The sequence below is a fragment of the Coloeus monedula genome (genome assembly GCF_965178545.1).
Source record: "Coloeus monedula genome assembly, chromosome: 5".
NCBI classification, from domain to species: domain Eukaryota; kingdom Metazoa; phylum Chordata; class Aves; order Passeriformes; family Corvidae; genus Coloeus; species Coloeus monedula.
This window is the reverse complement of record NC_138785.1, coordinates 66,640,151-66,657,842: the sequence shown is the minus strand read 5'-3', so window position 1 is coordinate 66,657,842 and position 17,692 is coordinate 66,640,151. Positions and strand designations below refer to the sequence as shown.

Sequence of the window (17,692 nt, the reverse complement as noted above, 5' to 3'; positions counted from 1 at the left end):
CTTCAAACTGAGTTCTCACATTCCTGTTGTCTTCCAATAATCAGATTATTACTGTTATTATTTTTAGAATGACAGTTAGAGACAATATACTATTTAACAGGAACAATAGACCACAGGGATTTCCTGAGGAGAAGTGTATTACACTCAGGATTTGAGGTTTTTTATTTCCCTCAATTATACTACTTATATTAGCTAACTTTAAAACATTCACAATGGTAAAATATTAAAAATATGCTGGCTTTACTCCAGAGAAGCTGCTGCCTTACTAAATCACGAAGACTCATTAGGAAAAATGCATCTGATTTGTTCAATATTGCAAAAACTGCATGAAGCAAAACCACTGTTGCAATTTAGTTGCCTTGAGTGGTCAATACAGGGCACAAATCTACACAAAAGCTACACATTATTAATACTTTCCTTCAAGAGAATTAAGCCTAACTCAACAGTTACAATGCAGTTTGCCATGGTAATTCCTTCTGAACTTAGTCATTGAGAAAAATACACAAATCTAATTGAAAATTTGTCGTTTTCAAGACTTGGATCCTTAAGTAACACTATTTTTGAGTGTCACAAAATATGTGCTTTCTAAAAATATTTCCAACAATATGACATTGCAAAGACTGATGTTCCTAGTTCTTAAAATTTGCTGGAGGATGCCTGATCAATTGTTCCTGCCTTCTATATTTAGAGGCCTACCATCTTTCTTTGTGTTGGTATTCTACATTAAACTGGTAATGATTTAGAACAAAACAATCCTCCTCTTTAATTCTTTTTAAAGAGCGTTAAAGCAAACTTGTGTGAAAGACAGTCCATCAAAATTCTAAACACAGCTTTTCAAATCTTCAATAAACCTTTAAATGAGGCAGAGTAGACAATAGTTAAAAATTACTTACCATACAATGGCTAATCTTGGAATTGTAAACATTAAAGCTGGTTCATAGTCATCTATCATATCTTGAGTGAGGTACCCAAGCCTTAAGGCTCTAAGCAAAAGAATGAAATTATTTGGTAAGACATCAAACTCTCAAAGAACACATTTTGTTAAGGAAAAAACTGAAAAAATTGTTATAAGCCAAACTGACAGTATTTAACTCATGCACTGTTTTCGTACCTAAACCACTGTGTATATACCTGACTGCTTAAGTCTTTGCTTTAAAGAAAAAATAGTATAATAAAAACATGAATCCAAGAAAAAATCCCTTTAAACACTTAAAGCTTTTAGTCACTCAAAACCCAATTCCATTTTATGAAATTTTCTCGATTTACTGTTTCATGTCAAGCTTCAGCTTGATACTGAAAACCACTAGTGCTGACAATTTTTCAAATAAAAGAAACATTTTTAAAGTAATAGGGAAAAGTATTTGGTTTCATTTTCAAATACAAATTGCCCTAATTATCAAGGTCATTCTCCCCCTTAACTAACAAAAAAACCACCCAAGAACAGCCCAGTTCTACACAGTAACTCTTACTGAAGTCTCAGGATTTAATATTTGGGGGAGGCTTCATTGTCCTCAAATACCTTATCAAATGTCTTAAACCCCTTTTAAACTAAACCCCATTTTGGTTGAATGTTTTACTTGGCTGTATTTTCCAGGTTTCTTCACAATTTCCAGATTTCACCATATGTTTCAATTTCAAATTTCTTCTGACTTGTTCATATCAGGGCTTAAGATGGCACTTAAAACTGCACATTAGTCCTGCTTTTGGTCCCCAAAAGAATGAAAACAACTTTTTCTTATTCCTTGTCAGCACTTTCCAGCCATTACTGCTGGTGGTGGACGGGACACGACCACAAAGCAAGCCCTGGTTGGTGCCAGTAGTGGATGGACACACTGGTCTGTGGCCCACCCTCACTCCCTGTTTCCTTCCTACAGCTCCCACAGATTACTCAATGCTACAAGTAAGAAACCATCTTTTCCCTCTTACTGGGCAAATACAGAATTACAGAATTGTCAGGGTTGGAAGGGGCCTCTGGAGATCACCCAGTCCAACCCCCCTGCCAAGACAGGGTCATCCAGAGCAGGTGACACAGGAATGTGTCCAGGTGGGTTTGGAATGTCTCCAGAGAGGGAGACTCCACAACCTCTGTGGGCAACTGTTACAATACTCAAAGTAAAGAAAGTAAAGAAATCCTCCCTCATGTTGATGTGAACTTCTTGTGTTGTAATTTATGCCCATTCCTCCTTGTCCTGTCCCTGGGCACCACGGAATAGAGTCTGGCACCTTCCTCTTGACACCCACCTTTGAGATATTATTGTACATTGATCAGATCTCCTCAGTCTTCTCTCATCTAAACAGGCCCAGATCCCACAGCCTCTCCTCTTAAGAGAGATGCTCCAGACCCCTCATCATCTTTGTGGCCTCTGCTGGACATGTGTATGCCATAGGTGAACACGTGTATGTGTAGTAGCTCTCTGACTGATGGCAGGTTAATTCCTCCTACTTGTGACCTTTTTTGAGTTGTAATCCTGTCTTCCAAAATGCCTGAAACACCTCTGATCCTGGTGTCATGTACAGATGGTAGCAGTGTTCTCCATGCTCCTCCATTTCTAAATGAAAGGATCAACTCCACCAGACCCAGAGTCCTACCTCACAAGCTTTCCTAAACATGACAGTAAAGCCAACAGTTATTTTAAGGACCTTTTACAGTCAACTGGTGTCTAATAATTCTACATAGAATATGATTCACTAATTTCCTTTTAAGAACACTGCTCTGCTGCTCAGAACCCCACTTAAACTGAGTATTTCACATGCTGTTGCCCTCTACTGCCCACCTGCAGGCTAGTTAATCTGTCACAAGGGGGAAGAAAAAAAAGTTGTTCAACACAGTACATTACAAATTCACACTTTTCTTTGCACCTTATCCTTCTAGAAGAACTTACGAATTGCTGAATTATTTGATTTCTTTCATCATCGCCCCTTCATAGAGAGCCAAGGACCAGTCCTCTGAGATTTTAAAGAGCTTTTACGAGTTCTTTATGATAATCACTGGAGGTTCACAGATGATTTGAATCATCTCCCCATCTATTCTTGCATGAAATACCATTATGATGCCTTGAACAGATTTAGCTTATTTTAATGCTTAGTCTTCATGTACACATCTGGAACCAGGCATACCAACAATACTGTTATTGTTGGATTATGAAATCTCTTGTTTTGTATTTTCTTAATGTAGAAAACAAAAAAAGCACAGGCTTGTGCCTGGCAAGCGTGCTTAATACCTTTAAACTTTGTACTTGGATACTTACTAGAAAAGAAAAAATACCTGGTGTTTCATGACAATTCTTCAAGATAATAGTTAATGTACTTCTATAACAATCCACACAGAAATTAGACACAGAAGTTAAGATCTAGTCCTTAACTTACCTCTCCACAGTTTCACAGAACAGTACGATGACCTCTTGCTGTACATAGTATTCTTTTGGAGACTTCACAGGTACCATGGCCGACACATAACTACAAAAATTATAAAACAATGTACTACTGTTTCACATGCTTTAACCAATAAGATTATAAATAAAACCAAACCTAGGGCAAATAATCTCAGAAACCTGTACCAATCTCAGATTTCCTGTACCAATTTGTATTTATTTCAACAGCACTCGCTATGAAAACTGTACTGTATAAGAATCTGTAAGAAAAGCAGCCAAATTACTTATTGCAGTGGAACTAAGGCAGTGGAACTTAGTAGTAATTTAGAAATATAATTATACACATTTAGCTATCAGAACTCTATACTGTGTGGCACAGGGCCCTAGAAGGATCTTTACTGCCCCATCCTGAAGACAGAATAGTTTGCTCTGGCACTTCCTTAACAAAAAAAACCTCTGACTTAAACCAAACATTTTATCTATAAAGGTTTTACCTGAAATTAGATTAGTGAAAATCAGTTACCCCAATGAGACAATTTATGACACTTAAAATTTGGCCTCATTTCTATGTGGAATTACTTGCAAAAGCAGTAATTCAACAAGGTAAGAAACACCAGTAAAAGTTTAGTGGTTTTCTGTCTCTGCATCACTTAATTGGTCATTTGTAGAATACAAGTAACACAGAAAGGGAAGAAGTTGTTTGCAAAACAATGGTAAAGAAAAATGTTGTAAGTAGAGAGCTGGTATTGACAGGCCAAAAACTGCACAGACACTGCCAAGAACCAGTTACTGATTGTCATTGGTGTCTGCACTCAAATCCACACTTAAAAACATGTTTTTAGACAATGTTTTCAATTAAAGTGTTTTCAATGTAACAGAATAATGATGCTTTTTCTAATCAGAAAAAAAAATTCTTACCTGAGTAAAAGAATACAAGAGAATAACAGTATTGAGGAAGAGCAAGCAGTAATGTGAGACATGACAGTCTATAAATTATTCCCAAGAAATAATAAAAGACTAGCCAATTGTAAGAAACATGTTCTGCTAAGGGCAGCAATGACTGTATCATATTAGATCCACAGATAATCTTGCCCATTATCTTGTCTGTGGCCAGCACCACAAACATCTAACACACAGGCAGGTAGCTGGTTATACTCTGAAGCACAATGTAAGACTGGTCAATGTGACCCTGAGGCAAAAAAGCATCACCCCAAAAAGCAGTTATTTTTGCTTAAGCTATAAACCTCAAAGTCATTTTTCAATCAAATTCTCAAATCAGTGAATTCCTGTAGTTAATTATGGCTTTTGTAAAAGCACTTCCTCCATCAGAATTCAATTTGCCTTCTTAAATTTACTGCATGCATCTTGCTTGTATCACTAAGCACAAGAGAACAAAACCTCAGTCTATAGAATATTTGTTATCACTCTTTTCTTTTTAAACATCTCGTATTTGTTGCCTTTTCTCTGACAAAGAAAACATTAAGAGAAGAGATTTATGGTTTCCTTTTGTGTCTTGGAAATTCTCCCTCAAATGCCATATGCCAGTAGGCAAATGGAAGATTATAGTTTAGTTGGAGAGAGCAAATGTTGATTGCTAAAAAGCTATTTAGTTGTCTTTTCATTATTGCTACATTGGAAGGAAAAATCTAACAATACAACAAATTACTAAGAATTCAAATACCATGATAAAAAATTTACATACTTTTTCCACTCAAAGAACACAGAGCAAAAGAGCCAATTTCCAAAAACCAACAAGCTACATAACAGCTGCAGTGGCCAAGACGTTGCTCACAACACATTTACTTCAGCTCTTTTACCTTAATTCAAACTCTGCAAAAAGGACATCAAAATGCTTGAGGGAATCTTTCATTTTTTCTGTGTAGAGGTTCAAATCCCTTAAGGCCTGGTCACGAATGATATTTCTGACTTCTTCCAGGCTTCGGGTCAGATCCTTGGCCAAGGGCCTCATAGCCATACTCTCAATTTCACGATTCATAATAATTGAACCAGCAGCCAAACACTATGAAAAATATGAAGAGATAAAATATTAGCTTTTCCAAAGTAAAAATACTTTTATACTTAAAAACAAAGCACAAAATTTGCTATTTAACAAGATGTGCTTTTGAACAAGGGCAGTACATTAGCCCCAGATGGCTGCAAATTACTAAACAAGTGAAAGATTTAACACTGGTATGTCACAAGTCAAAAGCTTTCACAGAAAAGGTTAGGGAGCAGCTCAGTGAGGGAGACATGAGAACAGGGGAAGGCTGAAGTACAAGAACCACAGGGCTGACAGAAGAACTAAAGCTATTCTCCCACCAGTTAGGCAATAAGCATTAGTAGGATAGATCCTCTATGCACACATGGATTGCTTGCATAAGAGAGATGGGAATCTAGCAAAACTACAGTGCATGGACTGTTTTGATTTGGGCTAGACTGCTTGATTTTGTAAAATAAATCCATTTCTTATAAAACAAACAGAAAATCTGCAACTGTGATGTCCTTTACAGTGAGACTGTTCTTTTACAGTGAAACTGCACACTGGCTATCACACAGAGATCCAGTAAGGCCAGTATCCTGCTTCCCACAGAAACCTTGATTATATATAAAAATCAGGTCACCAAGTGATTCTTCCCTTTCAATGTCTGGAAAGCAGCTATTTAAGAGACTCTTTGCCCCAGGCAGTACACATGGACTCTCTCTGACCAGCTGACAAAGACATGAACGGTAGATTTTTACTGTAACACATCATTAAAACTTTTTATGAATCTTGCTATTAAAAACAACTGTTGGCTTTATTCTTTACAATAAGCACTGATAGAAATCATTACCTGTTGCATTAATGGAAATACTTCTATTAACTGAAAATATACAAGGTTGTTCTCAAAGATCAGGGGCTTCTCTCCATTTTTAAATCTCCATTTGCAGCTGTGTCACTCCCCTCGCCCTGGCATCCTGTGGATGGGAGCCACATCTGCAACTCAGTATGAGGGACCTGCAATCCCAGGAAGGATCCTTTCTCAACAGCCTGATGCATTAATTTGCGTTTTGAGGACACTTGGAGAAGATCATGTTCTTACTTCTTATCAGCAAAAGCGGTATTTGTGGGAAAGTATGGATAAAGTAAGTGTTTCCTTCTGGTAGGTACTTCTCAGTCTGATAACTCAGTGATTGTACTGACAAGGACACAAGTGTGTACTCATAAAGCTCATACAACCTTCCTGCTACATGAATTTCCAGGAAGACAGTGTCTACAGCAGTAGGAGCTTGCATTACATCATCAGTGCATATGTTACTTTCTCTGAAACCAACAGGTCTCTCCAGCCTGATGGTTACACAGTAGAAGTTTGATTTGGAAACAGGTCTAGCTTATATAACACAGCAGTGAATAAAACAAGACTGAGGACAGGATTACAAAGCACTGACATACCAAATTAATTTTGTAAATTCTATCTGAGACTTCTCTGACTAAGAGGAGCCTACAATTAACAACTGTCAAAGCAAGTTTCAGAAACGGAACATATGGAGGCATATTGACTGAACATGATGGGAACTCTTCACGGAGAACATGCACCCGAAAAGGAAAGGAAAAGCTGGTAGAGGGAAAAAAAAAGTATATTAACAGGAGCCCAAGGATTGCTTCAAATACAGGAGAGACAACGCTGCAAACAAGACCACAATGTGCTGTTGTGTGGTGGGATGTCAGACTAATCCCCCCTCAAGTCTCAACAAATTCATGGTGCCGTAAGTCACCTTCAGGCCAGTAAACTGAAGAGTTTATCATTAAAGATACCACAGTGATTTATCTTTTTTTAGCCAAAGACATCAGTACTAATAAATATCTTGCCTATCACATCCTATTTTTCTGACACTTCAAGCTTCTTTTGGTTAAAATAATGAAAGCTTATTCACTACAAAAATTCCTTATTCCTACAGGTTGCTCTAGAAGCAAGTCTTTGAGAGAAACCAGATAAGAGAAGAAAAGTGGACTTCACTGTTCTGCACAGGAATTATTATATTTTTAGCATAGAAACGAAACAAGCAAGTTATGTGCAACAAATGACAGCTCAAAGTTATATATTTAGGAGGAGTTATAGCATAACATAGTCATTAAAATAAAGTGACAGCATGCACTTCTATTTGTTGGAGATGAACTTTTGTCCTGATAAAACTCCCTAATACACTTTTACTTGTTTCTAAGATCTTCAAAACACAAGATGGCCAATCAGCATAAAAAACAATAATATCACTCAGATCCTAACCCACAAAACAATAGTTTTTTCACTATGGAATACTGACAGCACACAATTATGAAAATACCAGCGTATGCTGTTAGCCCAATGAAAACCACAGTTAAAGAACCCCATTTCTCTGAGCACCCAGCGCAAGTTCTTGCAGATGTTTACTATGCTCTGTAATTTTTTGTACCACTTCCAGAAAAGTCTGAAAATGTACTTGGGGCTTTATACAACAAAAAAAGTGTCTATTAAGCCCAAACAACAGAAGTATGACAGACCTACCTCTGCTCCAAACCAAAGCTGTCCTGCAAGGTTGTCATGGCGTATTTCCTCTGGAAACTTAACACAAAAGTCTCTGTTGGCCCGTTCATGTGGAATGCATTCATCCATGATCTGATTTATGATGTTCAAAACATTATCCTGAAGCAAAACAGAGGATAGCATATATATTGTTTGCACAGAAAACATTTTTCTAGATTTTTATTAGAGTTTATTAGTGAGGTACCAACCAATTAAGATAGAAAATGCAGTGTTTAACCCTCAATCTTTATACACACAGAGAAAACAGAGGAGAATACTGCACAGAAACAAGAGCAGCAAACTCCACTCTCTCTAGTTCTCCCAGCAACCATTTCTCAGATTAATTGCACTTAATTTTGACTACTTCAATGGAACTTCTGATGAGGAGGCATGATACAAAGAGCTCGTTACCTTCAGCTATCTGTATGTATTAGTAAATAAACTAGAAGTACAAGTGAACTATACTTCTTCCATTTCCTCTCACCAGCCCCAACAATATGCACTCCATTATTCCCAAAAAGAGCACCTGACAGGGCACCTTGATGCTGTTAGAAATTGAGTTATATTGGGACCATTGTGGTTGAATAGATTTAAATTCATCCTGGGAATCTAAAGCAGGTAGTTTACACACCTGAATCCCAAGTGGGCAAGGGCTGGCATACTCACCTACCACCAGACACCCAGGAGGATAAGGGGACACCACACAAGTTAGAGCCTTAATAACTGCTCTGATCTACATCTGCACCAGGACAATGATCAAAGACCTATAACCAGTTTCTTGAAATGCAGTAAATAATCTGTATTCATTTATTTGAAAAGATAATTTTCACGTACGCCTGCTGGAAACTGCATGGAATTTGATTAACATAATAAAGGTAGATTGAGAGCATGAAAAAAGCTGAGTGCTTTCATTAAAGATGTTTTGCCTGTCTCATGCTTCTTCAAGTATTCGCAGAATTCACATTCTATTTAATATATTTCTCAAACAAATACAACCAAATCTGTCTGTACAAAATTCTTTAACAGACAGAATTGCTTTAAATCTACACTTTACTGTTTTATTTTCACCTGCATTGAAAAAACAATAGAAGACAAGAAGACAGGAATTTTGAAGAACCCTGCCCCTTTAATATGTTCCCCATCAAAGAAGACAAAACCTACTTTAGCTACAAGAATGATCCACATTTTCTGCAATTTCTGCACAGACTGCTGCACCTGCTGTTGCCACAAAATAGTCTTAACATTAATGCTGTAATTACAGTTGTCTTCATCCATACTAAATGAATAAATTAACCATCAGCAATATTTATTACACACTGGTATAAGGTACTTGATGTGTTAACAATTAAAACGCTTTTACAATGAAGTATTTTTTGCAAGGCTGTCATGAGATAATACGTTTCATTTCAATAAAGCTGTTGAAAACAAACAAAAACACCTCATACAGTTAAAACACACCAGTAAGTGTAACATTCAACCACCTTCTCTGGAAATAAGTCTGAAAATCAAATGCCCTGTAGTCCCTCCAGGGCATCACAACACAGACCATGGCCAGCAGGTATGAGAAGAGACAAGAAAAGAAAACTAGAATCACTGACACATAAAACACCTTCTTTTAGAGATGCACCCCTCACTCTGCTGGGCCTATTGTTCTGCCAGGATCAACGTGGCACTAGGATCAGAACCAAAAGAGATGCTCACTGGAGAAACTGAGGGAAAAACCAAGCTTAAATATTCCCTAGTGTAATTGCAAGGAGAACTGAAGTTCAAATCCTGGAAGAAGAGAGAACAGAGCAAAGATGCCCACACCCTGCTTCAGCAGCACCATCCTGAACCACTGGCTGAAGAACACTTTCACCACCTCCTCTCTCCACAACAGCATGGAGTTAGCTAAGCAAATCCAAATTAGAAAGACAGCTCAGGATCAGAAAAAACAGACTAATAGGAAGCTTCCTATTCTCCTTCCATTTCTTAATTCATGTTATTGAGTATACTTCTCTCACCATTATTTAGCTAAATCTAGCTGGGGAACCAAAGTATTTTGAAAGTAGGTCTCATAAGAAAAACAACTCCTAAACTACCTAGCTTCTACCCAGAGTTACAGAGCAAAGACTGAAACTGAGGATAAAAACATTTAAATAGCAGAAGGGCATGAGTCACTCATGAGGTATTTCAAATCTGTTATTACTAATCTATTTTGAGACCAGGTGCTCTGCCAGTAGCTCTCGCTTTATCACCAGAGCAATACAGGTTGGTCTTTATCATTAGGATGAAAAAGCCAGATTCCTGTTTTCAGAGAATTAATCAAAGTTTGCAAAGGCCTTTTTGCATTGGAGAGATACAGTGATAAAAAGCAATCTTACCAGTTAAAATTTTACAAAAGTTTCAGGAAATACAAAGAAATATTAAGGCAGGGAACTCTGAGAAGAACACTATTCAAATCTGGTTATATCAGACTTTAAGTAATCCAATTACATTATATTTCAGGACATGATGTTCCAATTTATTTTACTTGCCACCAAACTTTAATATGGGGAAATGCAATTTTCCCCCTGCTTTTTTTTCCTAAAAAGCTACACAGAATAAGACGAAAAGCCATATCAAAAACCTTTCCTCCCTAAATTTTATTTTACTTTAATGGATTATTTTTTAAATGCAATCTTATTTGACAGCAGCTACAAGACAGATTGAATTCCCCTTACAAAATCACCTATATACATACTCTGAATTCCTGATGTATCAAAGAACATTTTAAGCAAATTGAGTAAAGCAAGAGGACTCCTAGCTGGTAAGCAACTGTTCAATGGTTTTGTTCTGTTTTTCTACTCATTATACCTGTTAAAAAGCACTAAGATCCTGTCTAAATCATCTCAGGAGATAATTATTACAAGCATCATGAAATTTTATACCTTAATGCACTTAAATACTGTAACTAAAGGCAAGATGATGCAATGAAGATAATTCAACTTTTTACCATATACTAATTTTTAAGCATATAATTTATTTGTTTACCACCTAAATGATGTTTAATTCTTCCTCATTTCTTCAACATTCCTATAATCTCTAGATGCTTCTGATCCAGAGCACCCAAGATCTACCAACACACTTCCATGTATGCCAAACTTCCAGTCAGATTTCTCTTTTTAATATGTGCAGTACTACTGAGTTAAACCACAGGTCATTAAAATTTTAATATACACTTTCCAATGGAGATAAATCACAATAGCTCCATCTCCAGTAGCAGTTGTTTGTATAGAGTTACCTGGCTTCACAGGGGCAGCTGGTCATTCTGTCAGAGAGCTAAGTGAAAAAGCCAATTAAAAAGATGGCCATCTTTTCCTGCTTAGTCTAGCAGGGATTCAGGAAGATTAAGGAAAGAACATCTGATGGAACTTTGCTATATAATGTACAAATACTGAAAGATTTCTACAAGGTAAATTGCTTTTGCAGTTTCAAAATGTGCAATTTCCCAAATTCTCTGTTGTTCTACAGGGCTTATTTTATTCTCCTACAGAAGGAAAAAAAACCAAAACAAACCAACAATTCTCCACCGCTCCCGTTCCCTCCTCCGTTCTTCTTATGGCACTCAGAGCAGAGTAACTTACATAAGAAATTGGAATATTTGCTCCCATAATAATTTCAAATCTCAGCTGCTTTAAAGCTGGAAGGATGCCAGCCAATTTAGACAGACTATCCAATGCATTGTAAGCAAATTAGTCTTTCCTTTAGAAAAGCTTCAAGAAACATTCAATTTATTTAATTACAGTATTCTGCTTTGTAAGCTAATAACAAATGGGTTTGGATACATGGCAGCACTGAAATTTTTCTCTAATTTAAGCAACAGAAATCAATTAGTTGGAATTGAAGTAGTAAATCTTTCACTTGATCCATCTTCCTACATAAAAGCCTCCAGATTTTAATGCCTCCTTTGGTGGCTTTATCTGTTATCTTTTGGTTTATCTGCATACTGGGATGTGCACAGTTTTGTTTCAGATGCTCAGTTGAGGCTTTACAGCAGCACAGGAAGCCACTGCAGAGATTCTGCTTTGGGATTTACTCCAACCTCCTTATTTCCTGGAAAACACAGCTCAGAGTTTCGCATAACAGAGAGCACTTTTATTTCATTTCGATAGGAAAGATAATGAGTGGTAGTGAGACAATGCATGTAGGTAACCACAGTAGAAGACAAAAAGTTGGTTTATTTTTGGCCCAGCAGTAATTGGCCATATATTAAATAATCAGAGCATAAAGCTAACATCAACTGCTGCATTAGCTTCCAGAATAGGCACCCAAAAAATGCAAAGAAATTAATCTTTCTTATACTATGAAACATACGTTTAGATCAACAAAAGGCAGACTTATCCACCCTTTTATACATGTCCTTGATAAAACTTACACTGCTCTTCCATAACATTAAATTTAATATGACCTTTCTGAGGTCTTTTGCAAGACTTCTTCAAAGGAAGGTAACTTCCTGTGCTGTTCAGTACCTCTTTAATAGCCATGTTTTGAATTACCAGTAAATCTCAAAAAAAAGTCAAGGCAATATGGTCTGTGATGATATCACCATGAGCTTAATAGATGATATTTTAGCCTCTTCATTTAAGTAAGTCCATGACATTTTTTGTTATCTTTTCTAGCTTGATGTTAAATTCCAGAACTCCTTCATGTCACATTATGACAATCAGAAGTCACTGATAACCACAAATTAACGCCAAAAATAAAGAAAGATTTTATTGCAATTAAAGCAATTTATCTAGTGTTTAGGGTTTTATCAGCTACTTTAACAGAAGAAACATAAGTAATAGGGTGGTGTACTCTCTGATGTAACAAACAGGTTTTCAAAGTACACACAGAAGTCCTGGCTTCTGAACCCAGACAACTATTTCACATCAGAGATTCAAAGTCCCTCTAGACAGCAGAGAGTTCCATGGCTTTCTGTCCAGTGCATCTTGCACAGACTGCAAAGGCTGTGCTTTCAGACTCTCTTTGCCTCATCAGCTAATTGAGTATTTCCCACTGGCAACATAGCACCATGGAATTGTTTGGGTTGGAGACCTTTCAGATCATCAAGTCCAACCCTTAACCCAGCATCGCCAAGCCCACTGCTAAACCACGTGCCCAAGTGGCACATCTACACATCTTTTAATTACCTCCAGGGAAGGTGACTCAACCACTGTCCTGGGCAGCCTGTTCCAATGCGTGACAACCCCTTCTGTTAAGGAAGTTTTTCCTAATATCCAATCTAAACCTCCCCCATCACAACTTGGGCCATTTCCTCTTGTCTTATTAATTGTTACTTGGGAGAAGAGGCTGACCCCCACCTGGTTACAACCTCCTATGAGAGGTGATTAAGGTCTCCCCTGAGACCTCTTCTCCAGGCTAATCATGCCCAGCTCCCTCAGCCACTCAGAAAACTTGTGCTGGACACACTATTGCTGATCCAGGCCAGGTGCCCTTGGCCTTCTTGGCTACCTGGCCACACCTGGTTCATGTTCAGCCACTCTCAACCAGCACCCCCAGGTCCTTTTCCACCGTGCCCTTTCCAGCCACTCTGCCCCAGCCTGTAGCACTGCAGGGGTTGTTGTGACCCAGGGGCAGGACCTGGCACTTGGCCTTGTTGAACCTCAGACCATTGGCCTTGGCCCATTGATCCAGCCTGTCCAGATCCTTCTGTGGAGCCTTCCACTCAGATCAACATTCCCACTCAACCTGGTGTCATCTGCAAACTGACTGAGGGTGCAACTCTTGATGCTCAACTTTCTAAAAGTAATGGGATTTTTCAATGTATGAACTTTGGGGAGCAGCTCCTAGTATAACCTCGCCCACTGCAGAGTAATACTAAAATTCACCATGAAAAGGCATCTTGGATATCTGGCAATTTAAACTCTGTATTGCCCCAGCCTAGCAACAACAACTCTCAATAAATAAAAGAGGAATCCCCATTCACAGAGGGCAGAATGAAGGAGATGGCATCATGAATTACTGCCATCTTCACTTTGCCTTCTTCTGCTGTAGTGAAAGCATCCTGCATTCCCAACACATTAGCTGCTGAGTTGGCATGGAGCCAGCTTTCTTCCCTATGGTTCTCTGCTGCAAATTAATTCCCTGACCTGCAGTGCACAGCATTTTCATTCCACTCTGTCCACAGTCTTAGATAACAGGCAGTTTCTCAGAAAGACCTACTTGATCCGTGTGAGCAAGTGGAAACACATGAAAAAACTTATTAACATGGGAAACTACAATTTAAGACCACAGTATTAAACATTATTAGGATCCTTTTTTCAAAGAAAAAAATATCGTAAACATTAATTACTCCCTACATCAATAGATCAAATATTAAATGTAAAAAAGAAATAAAATTACTGTTAGTTGATAGAGTAGTACTGATGGCCCAACTTAAAGTCAAGCATTTTATATTTTATAGCCATTTGCTAATTCTATAGTGACCAAAAGTTCCCCAAAAATGATGAAGAAAAGCTGTTAAAATATATTTTAAAAGACACAATTATTTTATTTACTGATTACAAATGTTTAACTCTGCACATATTTTTTACACATCTGTAACATTCCACTGATCACTTGACATTACTGGGGAAAAAAAGGCAAATTTAAGATCTGTGAACCAAGCCCAAGAGACAAAAAAATCAACTCTTCTGATACTTATAGGTTATTCAGTGTATTTAGAACAATTATACTCGAGTTCATTTGCAGTGAAGTACAGTGAAAACATATATGAAAGGGTTAACAAGTCTGCCTGCATACAAAATAAACGTTAAGAGCTTTCACTCAATTGCAAACCCAAATAGCAAACAGGTACCTGACACCAACTGTTTGAAGATGTCAGGCAGCACAGAGAAGACATCTGTTACAAGCAGTGCAACTCACACAAGTCATCATGACTACGAGTAATGAAATGACAAATGTTGCCATCAGTTATAAAACAACTGAACTGGAGATGAAACTCTAAAGGAAAACCACCCAAATTTACAAGCTCTATTATGATAGGAAAAAAGTAAAGGAGATATGTGCATTGTCTCAGATTTAAGCTTAATCTTGACATCATCACTTTAAAATGGCTTTTCTCAGTTTTTTTTTTTTTTATCTAGACTGACACTGTCCCCACCTAAGTTAAATTGGAAGACACTGTATGAAAGAAAATAATTTTCTTTGAATAAGGCTTAGCTCACTCTCATGTCAGACAACTGCCTAATCCTGGCACAAATTTCTGACATTCCTACCTCTGCATCAAGTCTCTTAAATACAGACCTTATGAGAATTTTTCTAGAGTTCACTAGCTCGGTTCCAATTTAGAAAAAGCCTCAAACACAGATGCAATTCAGAAAACAACCACGATTCCCTCCTCACCACAGATCAATGAGGTTGGACAGTCTGCTTTTGGTTCTTACTCCTTCATTCTGTTGTTAAAAGGTATCCTTGTCTGCTACAGTTTCTAAACTTTGTGAACATGAAGGTTTCTTTTGGTGAACTTTTTCCCTCGATCTCAATAATTACCTTGATGTCTCCTTCACTGACCTCTACTAACATAACTAATATAATGTCTCCAGGGCTGCAAATTAAGCAGGCAAGAGAGACCTGGCCATTACTTTAGCTAAAATACTCCTGGTTCAATCCACACTGTTTAACCTCTATATCAATTAACAAAATAACATCAGGAATAGATTCTTGCCTACTTCTAACCAATCATTAGGGTTCAGAACACAGCAGGGAGTTTCTTTCAGTTTTGGCTAATTTGTCTCCTTTAATGAGATCTATTTTTGCCTAATTCTACAAGAAAATGTTCTTCAATGGACAGATACAATCAAACATGAAAACATGGCACCTGTGAACTGCCTCATTGTTCACTGTGATTATAGTACATACTCCCAGCTTGCTCCTGTCAAGAATGTTAATTATACAATTAGTATTTCTTAGATAACTCACTGCCAATCCACTACAGCACTGTCCTTTGAGTTCTTTAACAGCTCTTCACACATACCTTTTCTATCAAGGGATGCTTGTTGATGCTGACTTTCTTTGTAAAAATTGCTTCTCTTCCACAGGGATACAATTCAGATAAAGCACAGAACGAAAGGGCATCTTTTTTCCCCCTAGAGATTCCTGTTTCTCAGACCACTTCAATTTATCAGATATGAGGACACACCTTCAGAGAAGTTCGGGGTTTTTTTAGGCCTGAAACAGAAAGTCACTTTTCATCACAGACTGGAGTCAGGCCATTTTGCAGCGCTGGCCTTTGGCAGCAAGGCCAGCTCAAGAACTCAGCCCTTTATCTCATCTACCCTGCAGCTGCAGCCCCTGTCCCCCACCTTGGGGCTGCCACAGGCTCTCACCAGCACTCTCAGTGCTCTTGTACCGGGGGCACTCGTAGAGGCTTTCAGTGCACTGATTCAGAGTAACCCACGTCATTTCACTGCTGAACTTCACAGCATGACTGCAAATACATCTGTGCATCCATACAGCTGAACAAGGGCTTCTAAGTGTAAAGCTGACCACAGCTTACTTAAACTGGCCTTGGATAAGGATCTAAAACCTCAAAGCTCTCTCAAAGCTGTGCTTTGAGGGGTGCCATGCTTAAGTGTGGGAATAGGAACAAGAATAGTGTAAATTTGGAATGGAAAACTTTTAAACTGACGCTGCCAATGGACCGTGGAATAATGCCTAAGGAACTATGTGTGATAACACACAACTACACATTTGAACAGGGTTATTTTTTATATAAAAATCAAAGTTCATTTATCTTGTTTGCCCATTCTCAGCTACATATCCAAGCAATAAAGTTAAGATATTTATTGCAACTAAAATGTTTATAACATTTCTACCGAGAGCCAAAGGGCTTGCTTGAATCAAAGACTGGAAACCCACATGCACAGCTGCTAAAACTATCACAGAACTCTGACCAAAACCACTCAAATTTACAGAAACATTTCCTTCTGAAATCACTCTATGCCTTTCCACTAATATAATTAGAAAGCTCACTGGTAACCCACAGCACTGGTAAATTTAAAAGCCTTTACCTGCTAGGAGAGAAAGAACATACTTAGCATTAAAAACCAATGAAAAATCTAATTTCACTGAGTACAGAATTAATTGAGATATGCTGAATTTGTGCAGCTGGTAGACAAAAGACAAAGAAAGGCCAATGTGAAATTATACCACAAATAAAGAGTTATATCCAACAGTAGTTCAACTCAAAACTGTGGAGCCCAAATCTTTGGAGACTTTTATTCTAAGAGTGTTCAAGCTTCTAACAGTTTCTACTGTCTGTGTATTTTAAATGAGTGATTTAAAGTTCTCCTAAAAATTTACATCAAGATAATGCTGCTTCCCTAGTTGAGGAATCTACCCATAATTTTCTTTTCTCAACTATAAAATATGATATTTGCATTGCAGAATAAGCCAGACAACCACAACTATATTAATTAGATCTACTGAGAAAACTTGTCACATTCCAGCTACAGGGTTAAAATATTTTACAGTCAAATTTGCAAACTCCCTATGGAGGACAATTGTACAAGTAATAAATAAGGCTGGCACTGAGGCCAGAGGTTTAAACATATGAAAATGAAAAATAATTTTTCATACCAGTTACCACGTAAGTCAAAAGTAAACATGACTCTGAAAGCCTGCTAGAATTCATCTCTGATTATTTATGTCTGCATCAGACCTAAACAGAAAAAAAGCAAACAAAAAATATACCAAAAAAGACCTCACAGTATCAGAACAATTCTAAAGCAAAAATTACCAGAACTTACATCACAAAGG

General features: G+C 37.6%; 1 protein-coding gene across 3 annotated transcripts in view; it reads right to left on the bottom strand.

Moving 5' to 3' along the window:
- Positions 1-17,692, bottom strand: part of ZFYVE28 (zinc finger FYVE-type containing 28) — a 149,214-nt gene that overhangs the window by 53,582 nt on the left and 77,940 nt on the right. For all 3 annotated transcript variants that reach the window (XR_014226393.1, XM_082281484.1, XM_082281483.1), the window contains exons 3-6: positions 7,892-8,029; positions 5,189-5,391; positions 3,367-3,456; positions 894-983 (exon numbers count right to left, since the gene is read on the bottom strand). Coding sequence is in view for 2 of the 3 variants with exons in the window: in XM_082281484.1 (XP_082137610.1) it covers positions 894-983; positions 3,367-3,456; positions 5,189-5,391; positions 7,892-8,029 (521 nt within the window). In the remaining variant the exon portion in view is untranslated. The remainder of the gene's footprint in view (positions 1-893; positions 984-3,366; positions 3,457-5,188; positions 5,392-7,891; positions 8,030-17,692) is intronic.